We start from the raw sequence: 27,927 nt of genomic DNA on the forward strand, positions 1-27,927 counted from the left end.
AGCCAGACTGAGTTCCAGGCACCTGGCTTCAGCTTGGTCCAGCTCAGTGGGTATTTGGGGATTGAACCAGTAGATGTTACAATCTCTGTTGCTCTGCCTTTCAGATAAATAAGTAAAACTTTAAAAATAAATAAAGAGCTGGTCTTTAGAAAAAAGATTCTGGAATCTCTGAGCTATTTTAACAAATAAAATCCTAAATAGACCTTTCATTTCTCATGTGCACACAGTGCTCATCTGTCCCAAGAAAGGTGATTCTGGTTGAATTCACAATTACCTAAATAAAAACAAAAATTTACTAGTTGCTATCCAGCTTACCAAATGATAGGCATAAAATTTCAGGCAAATCTTCAGAAGAAAAATTTGTACATTACCAGAATATGTCATCTCACTTGGTAATCAAATACTTGAATTATAAAAAGTATCAGCTTAAAAAAAAAAAGCATTAGCTTGACAGAGACATTGGTCTTTATACAAATTTGAAGCTCTAGGATTCTCTGTAGCTCTATATGCCATAGCAAATAATTTTCAATTTTCATTTAAAATTCTAGTATGAAAAATCTGAAGAGTGAAATACAATACATTTTATCCTTGGGCATTTTCATCTTTTTTTTTTTTTTTTTTTTTTTTTTTTTTTTTTTTTGCCAGGCACAGTTAAGACAGTGAGAGAGAGAGAGAGAGAGAGAGAGAGAGACAAAAAGGTCTTCCTTCCGTTGTTTCAACCCCGTATGACTGCCACGGCAGGTGCACTGCACCCAATTGAAGCCAGGAGCCAGGTGCTTCTCCTGGTCTCCCATGCAGGTGCAGCGCCCAAGCACTTCAGCCATCCTCCACTGCCCTCCGGGCCACAGCAGAGAGCTGGACTGGAAGAGGAGCAACCGACAGAATCCGGCACCCTAACTGGGACTAGATGCCGCAGCATCCATTTTGTTTTAAAAGAAGTAAAAATAAAAATCCTAAGAGTATCTTTTTTCAATCAAACTATATAAATAAAATATTTTATCTATAATGTAGCTACTGTATTCAAAACACATAACAAACTTGTATGTGAAATTTTTTTCAAACTGCTGTTTTAATTAATGATGATGGCCTTGTGTCACTCACCAACTTTGATGACATTATGATGAGAGCTGAGTGGGGTCTGAGGTGGAAATGCTCAACAGAGAAGGCAGAGGGGGGTAGGTGAGCTGTCCATCAGCAGAATATTAAGAAAGAAAAAGCGCAGAAAATAGGAAGTGGAGCCCAGAACAGAAATCACACAGTGGTTGATACGTGCACCAGCCCAGACCCCTCAAACATGCTGGCTTTTACTTTTACGCTCATGAAGACTACGGATATCCCAAAGGGCTTTGATTCATGTGGGTCATACCAATTAATACTGTCATTGGAGATATTAAGACTGAGTGAATTCACAAATATTTATTTCATAAGAAAATAACAGGGGCCAGAGCTGTAAGTTAAACCTCCGGCTGAAATGCTGACATCCCATATGGGTGCCAGTTCAAGTCCCAGGCTGCTCCACTTCCAATTCAGCTCTCTGCTAACGGCCTCTGGGAAAACAGTGGAAGACAGCCCAGGTTCTTGGACTCCTGCACCCATGTGGGAGATCTGGAAGAAGCTCCTGGCTCCTGGCTTCGGATCAGCTCAGCTCTGGCCCTTGTCCAGTCACTGGATAGAACACCTCTTTTCTCTGTCTCTCCCTCTCTCTGTCTATAACTCTGCCTCTCAAAAAAATAAAAATCTTTTTTGTGTAACCTCAGGACACTCATAAGAGAAAGAAGAGTTCAAAAAAGCAAATAATGGGGGCAGGGCATTGTAGCACAGTGGGTTAAGACACTGTGTGAAATGCCAACAACCCATAGGGGCGCTGGTTCACAATCCAGCTGCTCCACTTCCAATCCAGCTCCCTGCTAATATGCCTGGGATGGCCCTAGTGCTTGGGCCCATCACCCACAAGGGAGACCTGAATGGGGCTCTAAGCTCCAGGCTGAAGCCTGGCCCAGCCCCAACAATTTTTGCCATTTGGGGAATGAACTTGATCACTCTCTCAGTAACTCTGCCTTTCAAATAAGTAAGTAAATCTTTAAAATAGCAAATAACGCCTCTGAATGACTGTGAAAATGGTTTTAACGTCACAGTTTTCCTTGACAGGGTCTTGAGGACCACACTTGAAAAATAACCAAGTTAGATTAATGCATTCCAAAAGGTGTCAGATGAAGAGATCTGTAGATAAGCATAACAATGGAGCCCACCGGTGGGGCTGCTTCAGTGTGTTAAGTCTTCAATAGAAGCAGAAGTACAGTGGGGCCAAGCCAGTAGAGACAAAGACCCCTTATCCTACTGCCAAAGTGCGTATAAAATAAAGTCCACAGAACCCCCTGGGATCCTGGGATCCTAAGCACCAGCAGGGAAAGGCTGCATTGCGTGCATCCACCAGACTGTACCGTCAAGCCCACAGCAAAATCCACGGAGAGTTACGTCATCAGAGTAGGTCATGGCCTCACTTCATGACAGTAATTAGGGCTTGATGATACAAAAGCATTAGTAGGGACACCTCTCCTGCCTGAGCAGCTCCACAGGGGATACCCCCCTAGCTACAGCACTGCAAAGGTAACTCCTTTCTGGAGGCAGAACGGGAGCCAAAGCCTCTTAAGGGTCTCCTGCACTTAGGAGCCGCTGGGCACGTCATCCCTTTGAAGGAAGCCCCACCACCCACATTGCCCCCTACTACTTTCCTATTCCACGTACCATGATGCTAACCATTCTGTTTACAGTCCTTCGCTTTGTCTCTCAGTCCTGTGGTTTTCAAAGCCTTCTGTTCCAACTCCAGCCCTACTCTCATTTCTGTTTCATCAATTACATTCACTGTTCCCTGCACATTTTCATACACCTATAAGTGAGTTTATATTTTGAAATACAAATAACCTTGTGCATTTGATAGACACTTGTACATTACTTAGAGGGCAAAAGCATCTTCAAGTTATTTCAATACTTGGTGTTCTGCTTGTATCATCAGTCACCCACTTGTTCTTTCTCAATCCATAAGCCGTAAGGAAGGCAGAACAATGACAGAGTTAGAAGGAATAATAAATTCTGGAGGAGTGTACATAAAAGACCTGGTAAAGATACCCCCCCCAAAAAAAAAAGTGGAAAATGAGAATTTCTATCTTAGGGGGAGAAATAGCTATGAAGAAAGGGAGTTTAAAGCCTTCTGCATCAGCCAAGGGCCGTAGCTAAGCAACACGATTTTTCTCTGTGCTCAAAAAGGGGCCCGCCAGGCATCAGTAGCCTCGTTTCTCCCTGGAAGCTTTGACAAGTTTCCACCACACTTTATATAATTGTGGAGGGTGGTGGGGGTGCCGGATTAAATCTGATTTGCTGTCATAATGGAATTTTTTTTCCCACATAAGCTAATGATGCAAAGTTATATTTAACCCCCCAAAATCACCCTCAGGCACCTACTGTATATTCTGACTGCTTCTCATATCTAAAATTGGACAAGTAGCAATTTTTCTGCCAGTGAAGATGACAAAAGCAAAGGTTTAATAGGTAGGGTTTTGTTTCCCTGATTGGCTCCATTATAAATTTAGTTACATGTTCCCAATGTGCTCACTAACCACCTGTTTCATCCAAGGTTCCCTCAACCCAGCTGAAAAGACCAAGCAAGCCTGGTCCTTTCAATCCATCTCCATTCGGGGAGTCAACCCTTTTGCCCCAGCCTAGTCACATCCACCTGCATATGTGCAGTTCTCCAGCCTTCAACCTTGACCTCACTTTGACCCCTAGACCTCAGAGAAGATGTGTCTTCAGCAACGATTAGAGTCTAAAGTTGACTTAAATGTTGTCCTAAGTAGTGGATCTCCTTGGCTTCTCTGTACCCAGTGAAGAGCAATCCTCCAGTCTTCTTTGTTTTACTCCCCTGCATTCTGATTTGTAATCCAGGTCTCTGCCACACCTGGGTCCCTTCCCGTAGTGCAAACCAAGACAACGTGTACAGCCCTCACCAACCTCGACCCGTGAGGGTGGGTCTTATCCCTTGGGTTCTGTTACAAACTGGACATCCCCACTACCCGGAGTCACAACCACACATTGCACCAGGAATACCTCCACTGGGAAGACACTCTTCCTGCCACCATCCACACACCTGCAACATGGGGTCCTTATATAACGCTGCTAACAGATGTGTTTGCGAGCTTGCCACTTCGTGCAGGGACACAGATGGAGCTTCCCGTTCCTCTCGCAGATACTGCTGCTCATGTGTGCTTTAGCTGGACCGCAGCATCCTTCTCGGCCTGAAGAGACCGGCCCTTTATCCGCATCCAGGACCTTTCCTTTATTTCCAGTAACTTTCATCCTCACGGAGCTGCTCTCCAACACAGCAAGTCTTTCTGTTTCTAGCCTCTGATTTGAACAGGCAACGGGTTTGTTATTCTTAGATATCCATCTCCTACATTATTATACAAAGAACTGATGCCCGTTCTCACCAGCACAGGGCCTCAAATAAACACCTTTGATAAACTACTACTACTTCCCTGGAAGTTAACATCAGCCTATGCGGTCACTTCTCTAGTGTACAGCCTTAGACCAAAAACACAAACATGGAGCTATTGGAACTATAGTTCCCTCCCCAAGAGAGATGCTGTATTTTCACAGCCATTACTTTATGTAATGCCTGTATTCCAAAGTGACACCTGAAACAGGTCAATATCCCATACTCTCTGCTACTCAGTTCCCAAAGTTAAACGTGGTTGATAATCAGAAACACCCAGCATGTGCTCACCCTTAATCATGTATGAATCTATCTGACTATATGTTTCCTAGAAAACAACAAGAAATACAATAGGAGTGAAAGCACAGGCTCTGGGGGGGGGGGGGGGTGGTGTTTGGTACAGGGGTTCAGATGCTGCTTGGGATGCCTGTATCTCAAATCACAGTGCCCTGGTTCCATCCCACTTCCACTTCCAATCCAGTTTCCTACTGATATGCACCCTGGGAAGAAAAGACAATGACCCAGGTGTTTGGGTCCCTGACACGTACATGGGAGACTCAGTTGGAGGTCCAAGCTCCTGGCTTCAGCCTGAATCAACCTGGCTGTGACTGAGAAGACAGAAGATCTGTCTCGTGCACTCTCTCGCTCTCTCTCTCTCTCTCCCTCTCCTTCAGTGTGTGTGTGTGTGTGTGTGTATGTGTGTGTGTGTCTGCTTTTCAAATAACACAAAAGCAAATAATATTTTAAAGACAGACAGCCTCTGGAATCAGATAAATCTGGATTCTAAACCTATCTTGAACAACTACAAGTTGTGTGATTGCAGGGAACTCATTTCACCTTTCTAGGCTGAGCTTCCGCACCAGGAAAATGGAGATGATAAAGATTAAACTTACATATGTAAAGCACCTGCAACAATTTTTAAAACAGATGGTTACTTTTAACAGACACATGGTAACTGGACATGTTTCTGGAGTCCAATGCGGCATTTCAACACAGGCAAGAGTACCCAGGGCACGATGACCACAAGACTCAGGAGAAAGCAGCTTATCCGCCGCCTCAGACACGTATCTGTCCATGGGACAATTCCTGACCCAAAGCAAGCAAAACCACACAGCTGCACACACTATTAGTGTTACTATGAATAAAAAATTTTATTTTTTTTCGATTTTAAGAAAATCTATTGAGTTGAAATGACAGAAAGAAAGTGAAACCCATCCGCAGTCTTCACTGTGATTCATTCACTTCCGGCTTGGACCTCGGCTCTGGGATCTCTGTTCACATTAGCGATCCTCACCGTGAGCCAGAAACGAGGACAGAGTCTCGGAGCAGAGCAACAGAGCAGTGAACCTGCCACTTCCTCACAGAGAGCCTCGAGATTCTTCAGGCTGACTCTCCCCATCCTCTGCTTCCCAACTCCACCCAAGATCTAGACAGGGCATCCTTACCATTTAAAGCTGCGTGTGCCCTCCTGCCTTCCCCCCAGCCTCCATGCACGAGCTGTGAGCCGCCGTCACCCTGCACACACGTTCCCGGGGGTACTCATTGCACGTTTCCAGTTGCAAAGGGCTCGCTTACAGGACAAAATGAAGAGTTGTCTGCTTCTGACCAAGCCGCTACTCATCTACTAAATGCATTTCACCGAAGATTCACCACTGTTCCCGATGTCTCCAAGTTCTTACTAGTCCTTGAACCATACCAGAGAACCTGCTTCTTTTCTTTAATATTCCCTGGGTATCATCCCACGTCACAAATGAAGAACGGAATTCATTACAAACAGCAACATTACAGTGTTTAGATGCTTCACAGTTTCCTGAACCAAGTCCTTAGTGTTGTGCACTTGGAGTTCTTTCCAAGCTTTCCTACAATACATAACATTGTGAGGAGTAGTCTAATAAACACATGTTGATGGTAATTCTGAACATTTCCTTATTTAAAATAGCAGTAGAAAAAAAGAACAAATGGAACACAGAAGTATCCATTTTTCATTAGTGACACATTTTTGTCATACTGCCAGGAAGTTCAATATCAATTTATATCCCCACCAATAATGCAAGAGGATATCCTCACCAACACTGAGTATAATCATTTTTTTCTATTTGCCAATCCAAGAGGTAAATTTCTGCACTTATGGAAGACATGTGAAGATTTGTCTTCCATGCTAGGGATTATTCATCGTGAAGTCTCAAACATTAATATATGAAAGTTTTAGAAATCTTGAAAAATTTAGTATTTAGAAAAGTTAGTCAACTGATACATTTTTAAGTTACCTGGTTCTCTATAATGAAATGATTTTTCTTAAATTATGGATTTCTGCTTTGGTCACTGCAGTATCCCCAAGCCCTAAAGCCACAGCAGGTGGTAATAAACATACATAGCATAAATGGGAACAATGAATATGAATCAGTCTGGTAATCTGGTATAAAAGGTGCCCCATGGAAAAGAAGCCAGGAATCTTAGTCATCATCATGATGATGAAAACAATTAATACAGGAATAATAGCTCAGCAAACTTTTAAAATGTGCCTCAGAGAGCCCTTGTACAGCTCAGTAGATATGAGTGGACTAAAGTCAGAACTAGGTTGCACGAGACAGTGTTACAAACGGGGCCCTGGAGTTTAGCCAGGAAGCAACAAACAAGCCTGCGACTCTACGCAAGGAAAGATGTACGATGTTCTAACACCGAGGATGTCCACACAACATGAAGTGGGTTTCCTACCACAGTTTCTCTCTCTTTCCCCAACCACAAGATGGCGACAGTCACTGGTGAACTCTGGGTTCACTAACTGGCAACATCTGAAGTCCAAAGAGAAGCTTTCCTTCACCGATTTATTAGGTGGCCTAAAACAGTCGGTTTGGAACAGTGATTCCCAATCCTAGTATTGGAACAACTCCGGAATCTCTAACCCAAATAATTCTTGGGAGCATAGCAAGAAAAAAAAAATAAAAGCAGAAAAATACAACCAGTTTCTATTAATTTTAGAACTAAAGATTATATGACAAAATACAAGTTAGGGCTTTGCAACTCCAGAAACAAATGTGGTTCCATACAGCAGTGGCTGAGGCTGGAAAAGGAAGGATAGCTGATTGAGCCAGAGAAAGAAGACTTAGAAAGTAGCTGACAGCACTTTTCAAGTATCTGAAAGGCTAGTACTACAAAGAAAAAAAAATTTTTTGTAATTTAACCAATTCCAGTGGCAGGAACCAAATCGATGGCTATATATTATAGGGATGCCATCCAACAAGTGGGCCATCTCCATTGGTCCATAGCTGCATCCACTGCACTAAGCACCACTGAACCCCTGACCATCATCCTCTAGTCTACTACAAGGGTGTGAGTCCATGTCAAATCACCACACATGTACTGGTTATGACAGGAAAGAGAAGTTACCAACAAATACAATGGAAATTCAAACAGCTAAATGATTACCAGTACTGTCGTCTCTCCATTTACTGGAAAACTATTAGAGTTTCCAGTGTGAAATAACAGCATTAACAATGGTTTGCAAGGTTCTCATTTATTTTCAATTGAGTTAACACATCAGATCATAAGAAGACTGAATAAGCCACATTTTACTTCAAGTTTGTCCTTAAATGTCCCTCAGTAAGTTTAAAGCACTGTTAATGATTCAACTGTACAAGGAGATTTAGGGGTTTGAAAGCTTTCAAAAATCTGTGTAGCTTGACCACACTATAAGCTAGACCATATTACAGAGGCAGAGTGTTCACTCCACTGTCCAGTACAGCAGCCACTAGATAACACATGGCCATTAAACACTTGAAATCAGGTTAGTGAGGCCAGGGACTGGAATTTGTAAATGTGTTTAATTTTAATTTATTTAAATTTCAACAGCCACATGTGGCTAACGCCTAGCATATTGGACAGCACAGTTCTAGAATTGGTAAACAGTAATATTTGTAAAACAGAAATTTTCTCAAGAAAAGAGCCGTGGTGAGATAGCAACCGCAAGATGAGAACTGATAGACAACCAATTCGAGGTGATGTGCACTAAATCAGAAATTAAATTAAGTGACAGTTTTGTAAAAAAAAGTTCTTTACACCCTGCTGTTGGTCAAATTAGTAGGCTATGTTTCATATGGAAAAGGGTTTTTCAAAGAGAAAGATTAATTCCCATTTTCTTTGGATCTTTATATTAAATTCCTCTTCTCATATGCTAAATGATATCTTTTTGTACCATTTTAACCTTTTAAAAAATACGCCTTTGGAAATTCATTAACTTTTATCTACTGGAGTAGCAAGAAGTTACAAATAGACTCCCATCCAGTACATGCTATACAAATCTATCTTAGGGCAACATCAAGACATTGATAGTCAACAACACAGCCACTGTAGCAACTCTGGATAGACCAGTGAATCTGATCATCTCAAAAAGTGGTCTTCAAAGTGAATATCCAAGAGGTTAATTGGTGTGCAAAAAGAAAATAAATGCTACAACTTCTTTCTATATTTAACTTTCCTATTTTAAAAATAAGAACTAGTGTAGGCTTCGCTGATAGTTAAGATGTGGATTAATATGAACGCCCTCAATCAGTCTATGCTTCTCAGGACCACAAATTTGATAAGGCACATGAGATATACTGAAGAAAAACTGGGAATTTGGGGACTAAAACACTGAGAATGGCTACTTGGTTCCTCCATTTGTTTTCTTTTTTTTTTTTTTTTTTTTTTTGTATTTATTCATTTATTTGAAAGGCATAGTTACAAAGAGAGAGGCAAAGGCAGAGAGAGAGAAAGGTCTTCCATCCACTGGTTCACTCCCCAGTTGGCCACAATGGTCGGAGCTGTGCCAATCCGAAGCCAGGAGCCAGAAACTTCTGGGTCTCCCGCTCGAGTGAGTGCAAGGACTCTAGGACGTGGGCCATGCTCTACTGCTTTCCCAGGCTATAGCAGAGAGCTAGATCTGAAGTGGAGTAGCCAATACTAGAACCAGTGCCCATATGGGATGCCTGCACTGCAGGCAGTGGCTTTATCCGCTATGCCACAGCACCAGTCCTTCCATTTGCTTTCAAATTTCAATTTATTATCATTTATAGTTGGTTATTTAGGTGAATTCAGAGTAGATTATTTTAAGCTGTGAAATATTTACAATTCTTATTAATGAGATGGTCTGTGACCCAGCAAACCTCCCACACAGATTATCTGATTATGTCAAAGTGAAGTACTTGTTTCTGAGCTTAAAGATTTGTTACGCCTTGTTCTTTTACAAAGGTGACTTCTCCAAATTTGCTGGCCTATTCTGTGATAACAAGTGGTGATCTATAGTATATATGCAGCAGGTATTTAATAATAAAAAAAAAAAGCTAAGTCATTCCTCAAAGTAAAGGTGACATTTGAACAATCCATGAGAAAATCTTTTGAAGTAAGCATTTTGAAAACAGGTTTTTGAAAATATTTTCAGTATTACATGGTTTTTGTTGCCAAAACTACAAATATTCACATAGATCTACAGTTTACATTTCTAAATGATTTTTTCTAATCTGTTTTTTTAAGATTTTTTTTTATTTGACATATAGAATTAGACAGTGAGAGAGAGACAGAGAGAAAGGTCTTCCTTTTGCCATTGGTTCACCCGCCAAATGGCCGCTACGGCCGGAGCTACTGCCGATCCGAAGCCAGGAGCCAGGTGCTTCCTCCTGGTCTCCCATGCAGATGCAGGGGCTCAAGCACTTGGGCCATCCTCCACTGCCCTCCTGGGCCACAGCAGAGAGCTGGACTGAAAGAGGAGCAACCGAGACTAGAACCCGGCACCCATACGGGATGTCAGCGCCGCACGCGGAGGATTAACCAAGTGAGCCACGGCGCCGGCCCCTCTAATCTGTTTTTAAAATAGTCCACAAGGAGATTTAGTGAGCTTCTAATCTACTACTTTAAAATATCACAATGGTGATTTTCCCATTAGTTTGCAAGGACCAATTAAGATCAGGTAAGATGAAAAACTACCAGCTGTATATCTGTAAAAATCCTTGCAAAACTGGTAGATATACCTGAAAAACAAATATCAAAATTTATCAAACACAGTCAACAACCTATTTCTTCAATTTGGACTGCTGTATCTTTCTTTTCCAACAATGACAGACACGAAGTATAAAAATAAACTGAACTTAGAGACCTCTGACTCACTGCACTACTGAGTATTAGACTAAGACTTTCTGAAATGATTACTCATAATAGACTCTTATATTCTTGCTAAAAAATCTTGCAAAGTATGAATCAGTTACATGGTTCTCAATAAAGATATAATTGTTTTTTACAAAATAACTAATATTAAAATGTTTTTCATCTTTATCTCAATCTTATTGGTTTTCCAATTTATAATATACAGAACATATCCTAGTATGACACAAGATGCATAGACTCTGTAAATTTAAATACGTATTTACTCACTATGGGTTGACACTTAAAGCATTTTTACTAAAGGGATATAACCAAAAAGTTTAAAGTTGCTGCCCTCATGTTTTCTACTTTAAATAATGGTTTTCAAAGTTTTTACAGTAGAGGGGCCGGCACTGTTGCACAGTGGGTTAAAGCCCTGGCCTGAAGCACCGCATCCTGTATGGGCGCTGGTTCTAGTCCCGGCTGCTCCTCTTCCAATCCAGCTCTCTGCTATGGCCTGGGATAGCAGTGGAAGATGGCCCGAGTCCTTGGGTCCCTGCACCTGCGTTGGAGACCTGGAAGAAGTTCCTGGCTCCTGGCTTCGGATAGGTGCAGCTCCAGCGGTTGCGGCCATCTGGGGAGTGAACCAATGGAGGGAAGACCTCTCTCTCTCTGTCTCTACCTCTCTCTGTAACTCTTTCAAATAAAAAAAAAATAAATCTTTAAAAAAAAATAAAGTTTTAGAGTAGAAACAAAGTCAAAGATAACCCTTAGAGAAAAACTATGCATTCATTTTGTGTTTTTAATAAATTACGCTGTAGGAGAGAATTTTATATACACACAATGAACATTTATATGAAAATAGGCCAAGAATGATTTAAACGGAGACTGAAAACAGGATCAAGCCTGTTTCTCAGAGCTGTGGATCAGTGATAAAGACAGCCAAAGCAATCGCGCTCATGGCATTGATCCAGAAGTTATCCTGTTCCTCAAAAAACACTTAGTAGGTGCTTATCGTGAAGATCCAAACTCTATGAGAAGTTCTTTTCTTCAACAAACACGCCGTGCCTTTCTAGAACGCTCTTGAGACTTTAATCACTGGCCCCATACCACTTAATGATTCCCCCCATCAGATCTACTATCCTGTTTAGCATAGCCCTGCAGGCTGAAGATCCAACAACCTAGAAAAGTCCTAAAAGTGAGAAGTCTGTTTCACTTATATCTTTGAAATCTGCAACTTCCTCCATTATCTGCAGTACAAGAATGTTAAACATTGGGGAGATAAAACCCACTGTAAACCATGATGAGTATCTCAATGTCCAATTGTAGGTACACCCCTAAACACAGGGCCCCACGTGCTTCAGAGGTACCTTAAATACGTCCTTGACTAAACCAACTGACAAAGTGGTCTTCATAGCTGGGGACGGATGATTTTTAACAAAGAGCAAAGGAAAGCCAGAGCAGATAAGAAATGCTGCAAACAAGAAATTTTTCTGATTTTTCCCCTAGCAGCAAAAATCTCCAGCTCACATCAACACAGGGAAGAAACTAAAAAACTCTTCTCAGTCGCCAGTCTAGCGATGTGGTTTGACAGTGCTGCAGGTGCCTGTGTGACCAGCGTCAACTGCAGGACCTTGGGGGAGCTCAGAAACACGACTGTGAAGAGCTCTGTGACAGCCCTGGGGGCAGACGACCCCACCAAGGGCCTTGAGAGCCAAGTCCAGGACACCAAAATCCCCGACCCCCAGCTCCAGCACCTGAGCAAGGAAAGGAGGTGGGACAGGTCCAGATTCCAGGTCAAAACTGGCGCTTTGGAGACTGAACCTGTTTCTGCATTTTCTAATGAAATCCACAGTACTGTCTGTCCAGTGTCTCATAGGATGTTTTTCCAATAGGAATTCAATCAATATAATGCTCCTTATATAATCCCCAAAGTTACACATTTCAACCTGTCCTTGTTAATCAGACTAGAGGATAATATTTTCCTTGAAACTTTAAAAAGATAGAAAACTAATAATCCTAATGCAACACAGAGAAATCAATCTTTCAGGAGAAAGGGATTCTTGCAATATAACCATTTAGACAGACAGACAGACAGACAGAGGTGACACCAGGACCCACAACCTCTCTGAGATCATGAGCCAAGCAGCAATGGGAACACACAGGGAAGCTCCCACACAGGCGGGTTACTGAGCCCCCCAGGAGTGCCATCCAAACAAGGCTCTGCAGAAATGAGCACACACAGATCAATACCCACAACTAGACACCCACGCCCAAGTCGGTCAACTCCCGCTAAGACCCAACGCGCTAGTTGGCCACATGCCCTTGGCAAGCAGATAATAATCGCACTGAAGACATCCACCAAGTCAGTGAGTGAGTTTCACATCTTTAGAAATACCAGAACCATCCGAGGGGAAGTGTGGGCTCAGAACTGTTCAGAACCAAAAGAACAAACAGGAAAAGGAAGAAAAAAACAAGATCTTACCTTTTGTGGGTTAACAAGACAGAAACACATATGTCACCAGGTCTCAATTGAGTGGGAGGAGAGTGACAGGCAGCTGCGGAGGCTGCCTGTGTAGAGGTATACAAAGGTGTAGGGTGCGTGGGAATGCATCTGGGGTACTAGGGAACTGGGGAGAGGGGGTCACGGGATATGGTGAAGAGGTGTAACAGATTTAAAGGGCAGGACGGCTGAGGTATGCTCTGGTGGATACTGGGTGTAGGGGGAGGTAGAGGTGTGGGTGGGTGTGGGGAACAGTGGAAGGTCATTTTGGGTTATGGGAGTGTGGGGACACATGGACTGTGTATGGCAGGGTATGTGTGGCAGTTTGCACACACAGGTATACACGTGCCTGTGTACATCTGTGTACATTTTTGTTTAATGGCACAGATAAGTGTCTTTTGTTAAATTTCCTTGTGATTTTAAGTCTCTCACCTTAAACTCACACTATGTGCTCTATGTATAACCGCCTTTCACAAACAGCAATAATTCAAATGAAAGATGTAGACTGCTATGTTTGTGGGAACATTCCCTCTGTTAAATAAATCCAGCTGAATTTCCTGAGAAATTCATGGAATCAGCATTGGGTTGGCAGAGGGTCAGCTCAAGCTCAGATACTCCAAAGCTATGAGAACTTTATTTGAGGTCTGTAGGAACTGTAGTTCAAGAGACACCTGAATGAGTGCTGTGAAAGATACAGGGAGTGGGAGCGTACGCAGGCTAGAAGTGCCGGCTGACCTCCTGCGAGCCAGAAAAACTCCCTTACAGGAAATTTCTGAACTAGAGAAGGAGCAGGGGTGTGTAACCGGGGCTACGTGATCGCTCAGAGATAAGAAACAAACAGATGTGGATGAAGTTAAAATGTCCATCAAACAAGGGTCCAACAACCTTCTGCCATGCATCTGGAGTCCCTGGACACAGCCATTCCGTCATTCCAGGTGACCGCAGTCAAGGGTGCAAGTGACCAAAAGTTCACGTTCCAGGTGGCAGCTCGAGACGTGCCTAGCCGTATCCCCTTAAAGACCTCCCAGCTCCGTGTTGGCAGGCCCTCTCCGTATGGTTGTTACCGTGACATCGCTTTTATTTTCACAGAAACTAAGTATCTAAGACCAGGAACTTAACTGGACACCTAACGCACAACGGAACTCATCCAGTGGGACCTCAGAGGTGGAATACTGAAAACGCAACCATTAGGAGGACGTCCCTCTTCTCTGAAAACACAGAGGACAAGTGGCAGCCTGATTTCCGGAACCATGATCTCTCCAGTGGCTCCTTACCAACCAGAGACCTTGAGTCCAGCATGGAGAGGAACTGAACACTGGGAAAACAGACACGCGCGAACCCTTCCCAGGCCCCAGTCTTGCAGTCTTCAAGTTCTTCCTGCTGCACCATTGTTTCAACAAGCTCCATACTCCTGAGAACATGCATAATGTGGCTGACCCTCCTGGGACAGCTTTCTCACTTCATGGTTATTTTAAATTTCCAGCGCATTTTAAAGAACAGGGTCAGCCTATAACTAACAGCAGACTTCAGACATAATTTTAGCTTCGGTCTTCTCTTAGTTCCCACATGAGCAGTTGCCTGGATTTTATTTTCTGCTCCTCTGTCAGTTCTTTGGCAGCTCTGAGACCTGCATAGATGTTTTCCCCCAGTAAGATACCTTTTGTTCATTTACCCACACAAATGCGACAAACTGAAGAGAATCTGCTGAGCTCCCGATTTCAAAGGTTCTTACTTGCATGTTCTTACCTCAGAATTGTTAAGGTGGCATTTGTGAGTTCCGGAAAACCAGCCATCACTTGAACACTGGTCGATGTCCACTTTCTGAAGATTTATGTCAATTTTCATGACACCCCTAGAAATGGAGAGCGATAAAGAACAAATTAATCTGATAGCTAACTCTGTCATCTATGAGACCAACCTGCATAAAGAATGTACTGCACTTTTCAAATTGCCCACTCACATTCAACTAGAATATAGCAAATGAAAACACACAGTAGGATAAAACCAGTTTGTTTTAGCTAAGTCCCAAAAGCAGAAACTCTGTATCATTCACAGTCTTCAGCTCCTCATGTCATGCCTGGCACACATCAGGTGCTCTATAAATATTTGTTGGTTCAACTCCAGACAATATGGCTTTGGACATGGGAGAAAACTTGAATTCTGAAATATCACCTGTTAAATAAAAAACAAACCGTCATCTGATTTTTTTTTTCCCACTTGCATTTCCCATTGCAGGGCCCGAGAGGGGGCTCCTGGGGAGCTGAGAAGAGATGACGGTATCAGAGAACATATCAGAGAACGAACATCTTTTTCCTCTGACCTAGCACAGTCACTTTAAACAGTTCCCTAAACCTCTCAGTGTTCCACACCAAGCACAGGGTGTGCATCACCTGCAAAAATGATGATGGGAGGTTTTGCTGTTGTTTTTGTCTAAAAATAAAAACACTGCATTTCACATGGCCATTTGAGAAGAGTCATTAAGAAAGAGAACCCAGAAAGTCACAGCCAAAAGCTAAACTGAAGGAGACTAACTGTCTAAAATTCCTCCATTTTCTCCCACCAGCCGCTCTGCATTTTCCCAAGATCCCACCCTTCTATTCATCTCTAGTAGCAGCAGCTCCAGAAACACCTGACCCACACTGAACCGGCCCCGGGACTCTACTGAAACAATGTGTCATGGGCCCTGAACCCTGTATACCCTACCAAAAGGCCACTAAATGTAAAAACACATTCCCAAGGTCCCACACCCTCAACTTAAACTATTTTTATTACAATATTACTTAAATACTTAAATACATAAAATAGCCTCAAACCTTTATTTCATAGTTCTTTCTAAAAAAAAGATTATTTATTTGAAAGACAGAGTTACAGAGAGGGGTAGAGATACAGAGAGAGAGGTCTTCCATCTGCTGGTTCACTTCCAAAATGGCCACAATGGCTGGAGCTGTGCCGATCCGAAGCCAGGAGCCAGGAGCTTCCTCCAGGTCTCTCACACAGGTTCAGGGGCCCAAGGACTTGGGCCATCTTCCACTGCTATCCCAGGCCACAGCAGAGAGCTGGATCAGAAGTGGAGCAGCAGGGACTAGAACCGGCGCCCATATGGGATGCCAGTGCTTCAGGCCAGAGCATTAACCCGCTGCGCCACAGTGCCAGCCCCTTCCTTCATAGTTCTTATAGCTAAAAAATACTCCCCCAAAATTATCAAATAAATTCAAACAAAATGACAAAGCTAACAAAAATTACATTTAAAATGCGTAAGAAAACCAATGAGGGGCCAGTGCGGTGGCATAGTGAGCTAAGCTGTCGCCTGCAGAGCCAGCATCCCAAATTGGAACACCAGCCCCAGCGAGATCCAGCTACTCAGCTTCCGATCCACGCCCCTGCTAGTGCGCCTGGGAAAACAGCCAGAAGATGGCCCAAGTGCTTGGGCCCCTGCACCCACACGGGAGCCACGGGAAGTGCTCCTGGCTTCCGGTTTCTGCCTAGATCTGCCCCGGCCAATGTACCCATCTGCAGAGTGAAGCAGTGGATGGAAGATCTCTCCTCTATTACTCTCTTCAAATGAATTAGTTAACTAATTAATTAATCTTTTTTATAAAACAATAATTACACCTTGGCAAAACTAAGTCACCTCTTCAAAGAGGAATGTTAGTTCTATTTTACCATACCACGCAGCTCATTTCTCTGATAACTTTTCTTATTTTGAACTAATGTGAAATCTCACACTAGTGGAGTGGCTTCATTTGCAGTGAATAAATCACTTAGTCTTTTAGTCTGCCTCTGTTCTTTTCTTAATTGTGACAAAGTACTGCATTACCTAATCCTTACATGTCCAAAACAGACACAAAAATAAACACTAAGACAGGCACCCCTTCTGCCAGCTTTTATTTACCTAGATAACTCAGAATGTTTAACTTTTCATACACTCATTGAGATGGAAACCCCAAAATTAGCACAGAAAACAGGTAAATCCTTTAGAAGGCCAGACCCTCCTTTGCATAATACTAGAGTCACAAGCCCTAATGCCATTAAACAAACATTCCTGTGGCAGATAACTGGATTCCCAAGGACATAATGCCTTAATCCAACTTATTCCTTTGTTCCTTCAGTAAATACTGACTGCCCCATTGGTGCACCTCACCATAGGATGTGCTGTGGAGGATACAGAGGCAAACCACCTTGTCCTCAAGGATTATGAAGAGGCCTAAGATATTTAAGGAAGTGTAAAAATGTTTAATGGATAATGAATGCTAACCCAGGCAATGTGGAAAGCTGTCATTTGGGGTAAAATAGGGATGATTCACTGAAATGTTGATTTGTTGATTGCCCTTCCTACCAGGACGTTCAACAGAACTACGTTCCACACAAGTCATGCTAATTATGAAAGTCTGCTTGTGCGTCTGCTTTATATTCTGAAAAATAACATATTCATTCTATAAATATTTACTGAATGTCTACTAGAAACCAGGATTGTTCTTGGCCTTTGAAATGCATTAGTAAGCAGGAGGAAAACAGCTTCGTTCATGGAACTGAAGTACAGTGTGGGATACACAGATAATGGCTATGGTAAAGAAGTAAATAATACTCTATGCTGCAACACAAGTACAATGGAAAAAAGAAAAAACTTCAAGCAGGTAACGTGGTTAAAGCAGGAGGACAGGTTAAAACTGCTCAAAGAGGGGCCCGCACTGTGGTGCAGTGGGTTAAAGCCCTGGCCTGAAGTGCCACCATCCCATATGGGTGCCGGTTCTAGTCCCGGCTGCTCCACTTCTGATCCAGCTCTCTGCTATGGCCTGGGAAAGCAATGGAAGATGGCCCAAGTCCTTGGGCCCCTGCACCCATGTGGGAGGCCTGGAGGAAGCACCTGGCTCCTGGCTTCGGATCGGTGCAGCTTCAGCCGTTGCGGCCATCTGGGGAGTGAACCAGTGGATGGAGGACCTTTCTCTCTGTCTCTCCCTCTCTCTGTAACTCTTTCAAATAAATAAAATAAATCTTTAAAAAAAAAAACTGTTCAAAGAGGGATCAGAATAAGCTTCCATAAGGTGAGATTCCTAACTCAACATACTATTCAAAGCATAATTACAGGGCCTGTGTTTCCCACAGCAATTAAGAGCACAGCTGGACCACGCATATCCCATATCGGAGAGTCTGGTTGAATCCAGAGCTCCACACACCTTCTTGCTAAGACAGATGACGGCCCAAGTACTGAGAGCCCTGCCACGCACGAGGGAGACCCAGAGCGATTTCTGGGTGCCTGGCTTCATCCTGGCCCAGCTCTCACTGTTACAGCATTCGGGAAGTAAACCAGCAGATGGAAGATCTCACCTCTCTCTCTCTCTCTCTCTCTCTCTCTCTCTCTCTCTCTCTCTCTCTCTGCCTTGCCAATAACATGAAAATAAACAATGCACAAAACTTATTTCTTTAAGGCGGTAATTATGAGCAGTTGCTATTCACACATCGAACCACCAGCATCATAAAGCGTCCCACCGGACCACTGCTGACCACTCCGGTTTGGTATAATCTCTTGAATACCTCACCCCCAGAGCGCCTTCAAGTAGCAGACTAATCACAATACGCAGGTCTCTCCCCTCCGCATCTGTGAGCGATAACGAGGTCAGGTGTTCCTCGTCCACCCCGCTCACCGCAGAGCCTAGTCCAGAGCCTTCCAGCTCCCAGGGGACCCCAGTCACCCCGGGGTCCCTCCCAGCTCCCTCGGGGTCCCTTCCAGCTCCCTCGGGGACCCAGTCACCCCAGGGTCCCTCCCAGCTCCATCGGGGTCCCTCCCAGCTCCCTCGGGGACCCAGTCACCCTGGGGTCCCTTCCAGCTCCCAGGGGACCCCAGTCACCCCGGGGTCCCTCCCAGCTCCCAGGGGACCCCAGTCACACCGGGGTCCCTTCCAGCTCCCTCGGGGACCCAGTCAACCCAGGGTCCCTCCCAGCTCCCTCGGGGTCCCTCCCATCTCCCTCGGGGACCCCAGTCACCCCGGGGTCTCTTGCAGCTCCCTCGGGGTCCCTCCCAGCTCCCTCGGGGACCCCAGTCACCCCGGGGTCTCTCCCAGCTCCCTCGGGGACCCCAGTCACCCCGGGGTCCCTCCTAGCTCCCAGGGGACCCCAGTCACCCCGGGGTCCCTTCCAGCTCCCTCGGGGACCCCAGTCACCCCGGGGTCTCTTGCAGCTCCCTCGGGGACCCCAGTCACCCCGGGGTCCCTCCCAGCTCCCAGGGGACCCCAGTCACCCCGGGGTCCCTCCCAGCTCCCAGGGGACCCCAGTCACCCCGGGTCCCTTTGCTGGACAGAACTGACCTCAGAAACGGGGAATCTGCATGGCTGAGGGGAGGCCTCCCGCAGTTCCAAGTTCATTGATGGAAACCGCAAAGGGTCGGCCGCTGTCTAACTCTCTCCGGGCCCGCGTGAAACCACCCAAGGTCATGAGCGGAGAGTGGCCCCCTCGGGACGACGGCGCTGCCTCCTCCTCATTAGCGCCTCACCCGGGGCGCCAGGAGACCTAGGAAGCCCTGGGGAGGACGCCCTACACTTCCTGCAAGTGCCTGGGGGTTTCCCGGGTGAAGTGGAGCCGTGACGGCTACTCGATCCTGCCCACAGGGTCGCAGAGACCCACACACCTCAGGGTGCCCCAGCTCCAGCGCAGCAAATGCCCACCCGGAAGCCCCCAGGGTGCGCGCATGCGCCCTGCGTCCCCAGAGCACACGCCTCTCGGGGCGGAAGTGAGGCTCCCACATCCGGTGAGCGGGTGCCTCTGGGAAGCTCCGGGGGCTCCACAGCGGCTGCAGTGTCATGGCCGCAGGGCGGGATGGGGACTGGGGGGAAAATACAGCGCCTGGTCGCCTCTGCCAGCAGGTTCCTCCTCTTGCCATCTGCTTCCCTAGCGCTCTGGCTCTGAGAATGGGGCCGGAGTCCGAGTGCAGCTTGCATGTTAGTCCCAGGCATCTAATACTTTTAATTGTTTGCTCCTGGCTGGCGTAGTCCCAGGTAAAAATCCCGGTTTGCAGGCCCTCAAGTTATTTGGCCTAAGATCCTTCTTTGTGACTAGGATACAAAATCAGTAATACCCGTGCAGATGAGCGTATGACCCCTGTCCGCGCGTTTGTGTGGTGTTGGAGGGAAGAAGCCATCTTGTCAGTGGGGACATCGGGGACAAACTGCCCAGCCAAGTCCTGCCCGTGTTTGTAACGCACAGAACTGTGAGACAACGGAAATGCGTGTCTTACGTCAATAGGTTTGCAGCAATGTTTTGTGCAGAAACTGGTAACTAGAACATCTGTGTATTGTGAAAAGGAACAGTGGATCAAGAAGACAGCGTCTTTAGGAACATACATGCATCTGGTAAGTGTGTGTGTAACTACCATTGGCCTAACGTAAGAAATATCTCAACAACAGTAGTTGGGATTTTTGACACATCTCTCTGAGAAACTGATAGTTCAAACAAGAGGAAGCAGTGTAGGCAAATATCTAGACATGATAATTTGTAGACAGGTCATTAGGCATACATAGAGCTCTTCATAGGACACAAAAATCATTGTTATAGCATACACAAAATATGTACCAAATCGTTACTAAAAATCAGATTATATTTCAAATGAAACATCACGGATTCTGTCCCAGTTGCCCCTCTTCCAGGCCAGCTCTCTGCTGTGGCCCGGGAGTGCAGTGGAGGATGGCTCAAGTGCTTGGGCCCTGCACCCCATGGGAGACCAGGAGAAGCACCTGGCTCCTGCCTTCAGATCAGCACCGTGCACCGGCCACATCGGCCATTGGAGGGTGAACCAACGGCCAAAAAAAAAAAAAAGGAAGACCTTTCTCTCTGTGTCTCTCTCTCACTGTCCACTCTGCCTGTCAAAAAAAAAAAAAAAAAAAAAGCTTAAATCATGACATGTTTGGAAAATAAAGACAATTTCCCAAATTACCCTTAAGCTGAAAAAGATTAATATTTAGAACTGAATGATAGTGAAAACATGACAAGTAAATCATTGTGGGACACTGGTAAAATAAAAGTTAATTTGGTGGGGCCAGCATTGTGGTGTGGCAGGTAAAGCCACCATTTGCAGTGCCAGCATCCCATATTAGAGTGCCAGTTTGAGTCCCGGCTGCTCCTCTTTAATCCAGCTCCTTGCTAACGTGCCAGTTGTATTCCTGCACGCAGCAAGACAAGAACCTGGACTGACTCCTTACCAGGGGTCACTGCAAGCCCAGTCAAGGGCCCCAATCCCCCTGACGTTGTTAATTGGAAAAATAAAAATGAAGTCTATAGCAAGTATTAGTTATTTATATGTTCATATTCATATGTTCACACATAACATACGAACAGAAAACACTTCACAGGTTACTTGAAAATGGGATGCAGATCACTAGGGAAGAGACTGTTGAAGGAAGGCCAGTTTCCCTTCTGTTGGACAGTCCAGATTCCTAGTTCAGTGACTTTAAGTGTCAGAAAGTCATGCTCAGGTGTCCTCCTCACTTGGGGCCGCTCATTCTGAGAAAACACAGCTCACAAAACACCCAGCATCCCTATCATTGAGCTCAAGCCCACACCCACCAGAAGTGCAAGAGCACCAAGAGCACTAGGCCTGTAGTGACAGAGAAATACGGGGCAAGTCCACACATGATGCATGACCTCAGTGCCGCAGGACTTGCTGACCCCTGGTTCAGCAGGCCTCTGGGTTATCTCGAGGTAACTCTGACTTTCCCTTGAGCAGAACTAACACTTGCATCACACCCATGAAAGAAGCCAAGGATCCAGATACCAGACAAGCTCTGGAAGTCAAAGATGGAGATAAGAGCTGGTGTCAACAATCAACCAACACTTCACAGATCTGTAACCTTATATTTACAAAGAACTTTCCAGAGAGAAGCTGAGACGTAAGTAGTGTCCCCATTTCACAGATAAAGAAGATTCCCAGAGAGTAATTGATTTATTTGAAAGCACTCTGGTCCTAAGTGTCAGGTAAGGAACCCAAACCCTGAACTTGACTTGAAGTCTGTTAATTATTCTGTTACACAGCTAGTTGAGTATGTTCAGCAGAAATAATTTTAGTATCAGCATTCCAGAGTACTCAATAAATTAACTGAATTTATACAGTTATGTACTAGGTAGTGGTATAGATGGTGTACATACAACATCACTTCTTTAAAACTTTATGGCCTTGTAGGAATTTAAAAACATAGAAGTAGAGATACAAGCTATACGTTCATTCACTAAAAAATGCACTAAGCACAGGGTATGCTCATTACAATGTGATATTGAAGCGAGGCAGATAATCAGTGCAGTACCATGGGAGTATGGTCAGTCCCACACTATTACTGAATTAACTTGGGTCTCTGTGTTCTTTTCAGCCCTCTGATAAGGCATTGTGCCATGAATGATCAGTCCAATAAGCAGAGAGCACTGAAAGCTTGCCCTGTAAAAGGAAGAGATACAGTTGTGCACAAACCTAACAGTAGTGACCCAAAAGAAAGAATAGAGATCAGAAACGAAATTTACACATTACACATTAAAAAGTAAGAAAGTTGCCTAAAGAAAACAGGGAGCTCCCTGCTCTCCTGTGTCATATTCTCCAAGCAGTTCTAAAGACAGGGGCCCACCCTGATGGGTTTGCAGGTTAGTACAATGAAAGCAGCTTTTAAATCTACCTAAGTAGACCGTTTATAGAAGCCACTCGGTGGTCAGGAAATAGGATGTTCTTGCTGCCAACAAAATGCTACACATGTCCCTCTCTTACTTCCCAGTTCTAACACACACACACACACACACACAGACACACACACAGTTTCATGTCGGACCAAATCTCCATGTTGAAAGTACCAGGGGTAAGATGGTTGGTAAAGGAAAGTCATGCAAATCAACAAAAGGCATACAGGATATGACATGAATTCTGTTTATTTCTTTCCAAAATCCTCTTGAAAACAATCATTTCTTTGGTTGTCAATCAGTATCTACAGGCTCTTTTCTCTGTTACTCCTCTTTGAATTACAACAGTAATTAGGAGACAAAGTTTCCTCCTTTTCAAATTTTTGTACTTCTAATTGCAACATTTGCTAAAACTAAAGCAAAAGTGCGAAGGGTAACCTCTGAAAGTTCACCCAAGATGTGCAGTTGAAGATCATTATCAACTTAGCATGCAAGAATGTGAAAGTTCAGTTAAAGCCAGCATGGTTGCTAAACCTGGCCAATAGTAAGCCATGTGACTAATGAGGAAGTAAACATAAACACTGCCACAACCATGTAGGAAACATTTCAAATTCCCACGATGGTTTGCTCTTCCAAGAACATTAAAGATTAAAGGGGGGGGGGGGGGTGGCGCTGTGGCGCAGCAGGTTAAAGCCTTGGCCTGAAGCGCTGGCATCCCATATGGGCACCTGGCTTCAAATCGGCGCAGCTCCGACCATTGCAGCCAATTGGGAGTGAACCAACGGATGGAAGACCTCTCTCTTTCTCTCTCTTTCTCTGCCTCTCCTCTCTCTGTGTGACTCTGACTTTCAAATAAATAAATCTTTATTGAAAAAAAAAAGCAAAACCTACTTTAAAAAAATTTAAAGGTTCTTCAGAAAGTTCATGGAAAATGTATATTATGAAAAAAAAACATATGCATGGATTTCAAAATGGTTTTGCACCAAAATAAATGCATCATATAATTCCCTCTCCCAAGAATTTTTAAAGTTCCCTCATCACAAAAAGGACCCATTTGAAAAAAGCAAGGGTCCTGAGTTTCCCTTCAAGATATTCCTGGGTATGCCAAAATACAAGATCCTGGCTTGGGCCATTTCTAGGGCTGTGGTTTTGCAGAAAACAAGAGAGATGAGGTGATCTTTGCCACTAGGCAAAGAACAGGCTTTCTTCTGCCTACTATATAGGCCGGGAATCCCTGAGTTCAGAATTCCCTTCCTTAATGAAATTGCACAGGCGGGTATCCATCAGGGACCCTTGGCATCTTCCCCATGGGATGTGGGCAACGGCAGGAACTGTGCATTTTTACTGTAAATTAAGTCCTTCTCTCTGATCCATGAAGCTCGTGTCTTCTAGCAGCATCCATAAACCAATAACAGAGCAGCTTATTAGTTTGCAAGTAAAATCTGGATAAGATCTGGATAGCTCTTCTACCAACCACCTACGAAATACCCTGTCTTCCAGCAGGTAAGCTGTTTAATCATAAGAAATCAAGGCTGCATTTTTAGTAAATCTTCAATACATGTCTATAATATGCAGCCATTAAAACAGCAATCCAGAATAGTGAATTTTGAAACAGGTGGAAGTGGTATCTGATATTTGATATACCTTTTTTGAAAACAAGAAGAATTTTATATTTTTAAAATTATTTTAGAGGCAAAGAAAGAAACAGACAGAAACACAGAGTGAGATCTCCCCTCTGCTGGTTTATTCCCCAAATGCCCATTATAAACCAGGCTAAGGCTGAAAGTGGGAGCCAGGAACTCAAACCAGGTTTCCCGTGTTGGCGGCAGAAGCCCAAGCACTTGGGCCATCTTCTGCTATTTTCCCAGGCATGAACAGGGAGCTGGATCAGAAGTGGAGCAGCCAGGACACAAGCCAGAGCCCGTATGGTGGCTTTGTCTGCTACACAGACCCAACACATACATTTTATAACAAAAGGCAAGTACCAAGACTATCTCTGAGTATTAAGATTGAGGATTATTAGAATTATTTTTCTTTGAGTTGATCATTATATTCTATGATTTGTAAATGAATACATTTTATTATGGAAAAACAGTTATAATTTAAACCTGGAGAACTATGGTACTCCTTGAAAGTACTGTAAAGTAAGATTTCACAACCTTCCAAATCTTTTCTCATCTGCCAATCAAATGGTATGTTCTCATCTTTAATCGACTCCTTCTTAAAACATTGGATATTTATGAATCCACACACAAGGTCCAAAGTGGGACCCCTTCTGTCTATTTGACCAAGTGTGTTTGAAACAGGTCGGTGGTGCCATGGCTCAATAGGCTAATCCTCCACCTAGCGGCGCTGGCACACCAGGTTCTAGTCCCGGTCAGGGTGCCGGATTCTATCCCAGTTGCCCCTCTTCCAGGCCAGCTCTCTGCTATGGCCCGGGAGTGCAGTGGAGGATGGCCCAAGTCCTTGGGCCCTGCACCCCATGGGAGACTAGGATAAGCACCTGGCTCCTTGCTTCGGATCAGTGAGGTGCACCGGCTGTAGCGCACCAACCGCGGGGGCCATTGGAGGGTGAACCAACGGCAAAAAGGAAGACCTTTCTCTCTGTCTCTCTCTCTCTCTCACTGTCCACTCTGCCTGTCAAAAAAAAAAAAAAAAAAAAAGAAACAGGTCGGGACAGGAAAGCCAATAATCATTTCTCAAGCTAAAGGCTAATACTCTAAATCTCAACAACCTGATTAGAACTATTTTCAGCGTGTTGTCTTAGAACAGGCAGAGGGGATGAAACGTCACGGGCATTGCATTAGAAGTCGCTTTGTCATCATGAGGTCAAGCTGCATCTGCCAGGGATGGGAACACGGCCCCGGGCTGTGGAAGGCCTGCAGGATCACCTGTTCCGCCCTGCACAGGAAACTGCAGGCAGGAGAAATTCAATAAATGCATAACAGGCTAATTTTTAAGTTGATAATTTTGTATGACCTGAGCCTGATGTTAAAAATATCCAAATGGCCCTTAGCATACAAAAGGGGTCTCCACCCCTCACCCCTGCAACAGAAGTTAAATGAACTCCACCAATTGCCAGAGGGCTTAATTCAAGACCATATTAACTCAGTTGCAGATTATCTGACAACTAAGTAGAGTTGGTCCGATGATGACAGAACAGGACTTCATGCTAAATATTCTTATTTTTCCCTCACTGCTGTAAGCTGACCAACTGTGCAACCTTAAAATAATAATAATAAGCTCACTTTTGTCTCATTCCTTCCTACAAAACAACAATTAGCATTATCGTAGTATGAGACTACGATCAAATGGGTGGCTGATGATTTCAAAGGCCAAATTTAAGAAGCTTTTGTAGTAGTTTCTTTCCTGAGGGCCTTGAGGTAGTAATAAATCATCTTCCCAAAATACTGCCAGAAACTAAGTCTCTTTTTCAACCGTGTCACTACAGTTTCTATCGTGCTTTGACAGTCCTGTGGTCGGTCATGTGAGCTGTAAGACCTGAGTCCCTGAGAAACATCTAGATGAATTTGATAGCAGTGTTCCTCTCCCCACATTTTTTTTAAAGATTTGTTTATTTATTTATTTGAAAGGCAGAACTACAGAGAGAGAGGAGGAGAGAGATCAGTCTTCCATCCACTGGTTCACTCCCCAAATGGCTGCAACACCCAGGGCTGGGCCAAGCTTCTTCTGGGTCTCCCACATGGGTGCAGGGGCCCAAGCACTTGGGCCATCTTCCACTGCTTTCCCAGGTGCATTATCAGAGAGCTGAATTGCAAATAGAGCAGCCAGGACTCCAACTGGTGCTCATGTGGGATGCTGGCCTCACAGGTGGTGGCTTAACCTGCTGGGCCACACCACCAGCCCCTTGTCTTCCCAGCAGACACATCCCAAGGATCTCGCCCTAGCTACCCACCAGGCAGGCATCTTCCCTCCGTCTGCCTTCTTGTGCTGGGACGTCTTTATGGCAATCAAGTTAGGCTTCCCTGGGAAAGTTCGTACATTTTATGTGACTGAAAAAAGAACCCAAGTATGACAGTGAGAGAGAAACAACACATATGAAATAGAGGCAAGACGATCAGGATGGGACATCGGTCCTGCACCCACAAATAGAATCTTTGTGTTTGGGGTCTCCTGCAGGAGATTCATTCTTAGAGTTCAATCCAACACAGCCTTTAAAAGCTCTGAGGTCTGCAGTCTGACAATAGGTGATCCCTTCTCAGAAAAATTTATGTTGCATCTGCTGCTTTTGACAGAAGGAACTAGTTTCTCATTTTTTTGAGGTTCTTTTCCTTCAGTGAAATAAATCTAAGCCATCATTTACTTTATCCAACACATCCACAGTGTTCTTCGTAGCTCTTCTTTGGCTGTGACCATTTCCAAACAGGGTTTCCTTGTCGGGGAACCGGTTGGAATGAGCTAACTTCCACTGACTTGTTCAACTCAAGTAGGCTTGTAGGAGAAGAAATACTTTGCTCATTTGATAGACGAGGCAAGTGAGATCCAGAAAGTTACATAATCTAGCCAAAGCAATATTTGTTTGAAGTGCTTGGCAAGAAAATAGAAGGACAGAGTATAATCTGTCAAATAGCAGCGTCGTGATCTGTATGAAAATATACAACAGCTGTCTCGTACCTGGAGCGCCCCTGCTGATTTAATTAAACATGCCTTTTATGTTAATATGGGACTGAATATCTAAGCCAAGATAGAGCTCTTTAATAACTCCTTAAATTTAAGTACACTGCTCTCTGCTTTTATTCATAAAGATCTTAAAGTCAAATGACACAGCTGAAAATCTGCACGTATTTTTTCTAAGCCCTAACTTTTGTTCTAGATCCTAATATTTTATTTGATAAGTCAGCTTATTCATGGTAATTTTTAAGTAATAACATATATAATTTGTGTCCGTGGACATTCCTGATGCAGAAAGGATGACAGAAAATAAGGCCGGTGAAAAAGTTCCCACTTGAATCTACGTGAGATACTTTAATTAGATATGCAAAATACAAATGAAATGCACACTTTCTGCGTGTGCTTTGTGCCCCGTGTTTTTGATAATCACATACTGGGTGAACATACATGGTAGACGCTCTGCTTGACATCCCCGAAACACGGAATCCGTGGAAGACTGGTGTTATTCTCACCCAACTCATTCCGTCACTGCATAGGGTTAGGACTCTCC

The 27,927-nt window shown here is 44.2% G+C and overlaps 1 protein-coding gene across 2 annotated transcripts in view; it reads right to left on the minus strand.

The window, feature by feature from the left end:
• Nucleotides 1-27,927, minus strand: part of GPR158 (G protein-coupled receptor 158) — a 351,668-nt gene that overhangs the window by 306,757 nt on the left and 16,984 nt on the right. For both annotated transcript variants that reach the window (XM_051820964.2, XM_002717291.5), the window contains exon 2: nucleotides 14,847-14,952. In XM_051820964.2, the coding sequence (XP_051676924.2) occupies nucleotides 14,847-14,952 (106 nt within the window). The remainder of the gene's footprint in view (nucleotides 1-14,846; nucleotides 14,953-27,927) is intronic.

The sequence above is a fragment of the Oryctolagus cuniculus genome, chromosome 13, assembly GCF_964237555.1.
Source record: "Oryctolagus cuniculus chromosome 13, mOryCun1.1, whole genome shotgun sequence".
In the NCBI taxonomy this organism is placed as follows: Eukaryota; Metazoa; Chordata; class Mammalia; order Lagomorpha; family Leporidae; genus Oryctolagus; species Oryctolagus cuniculus.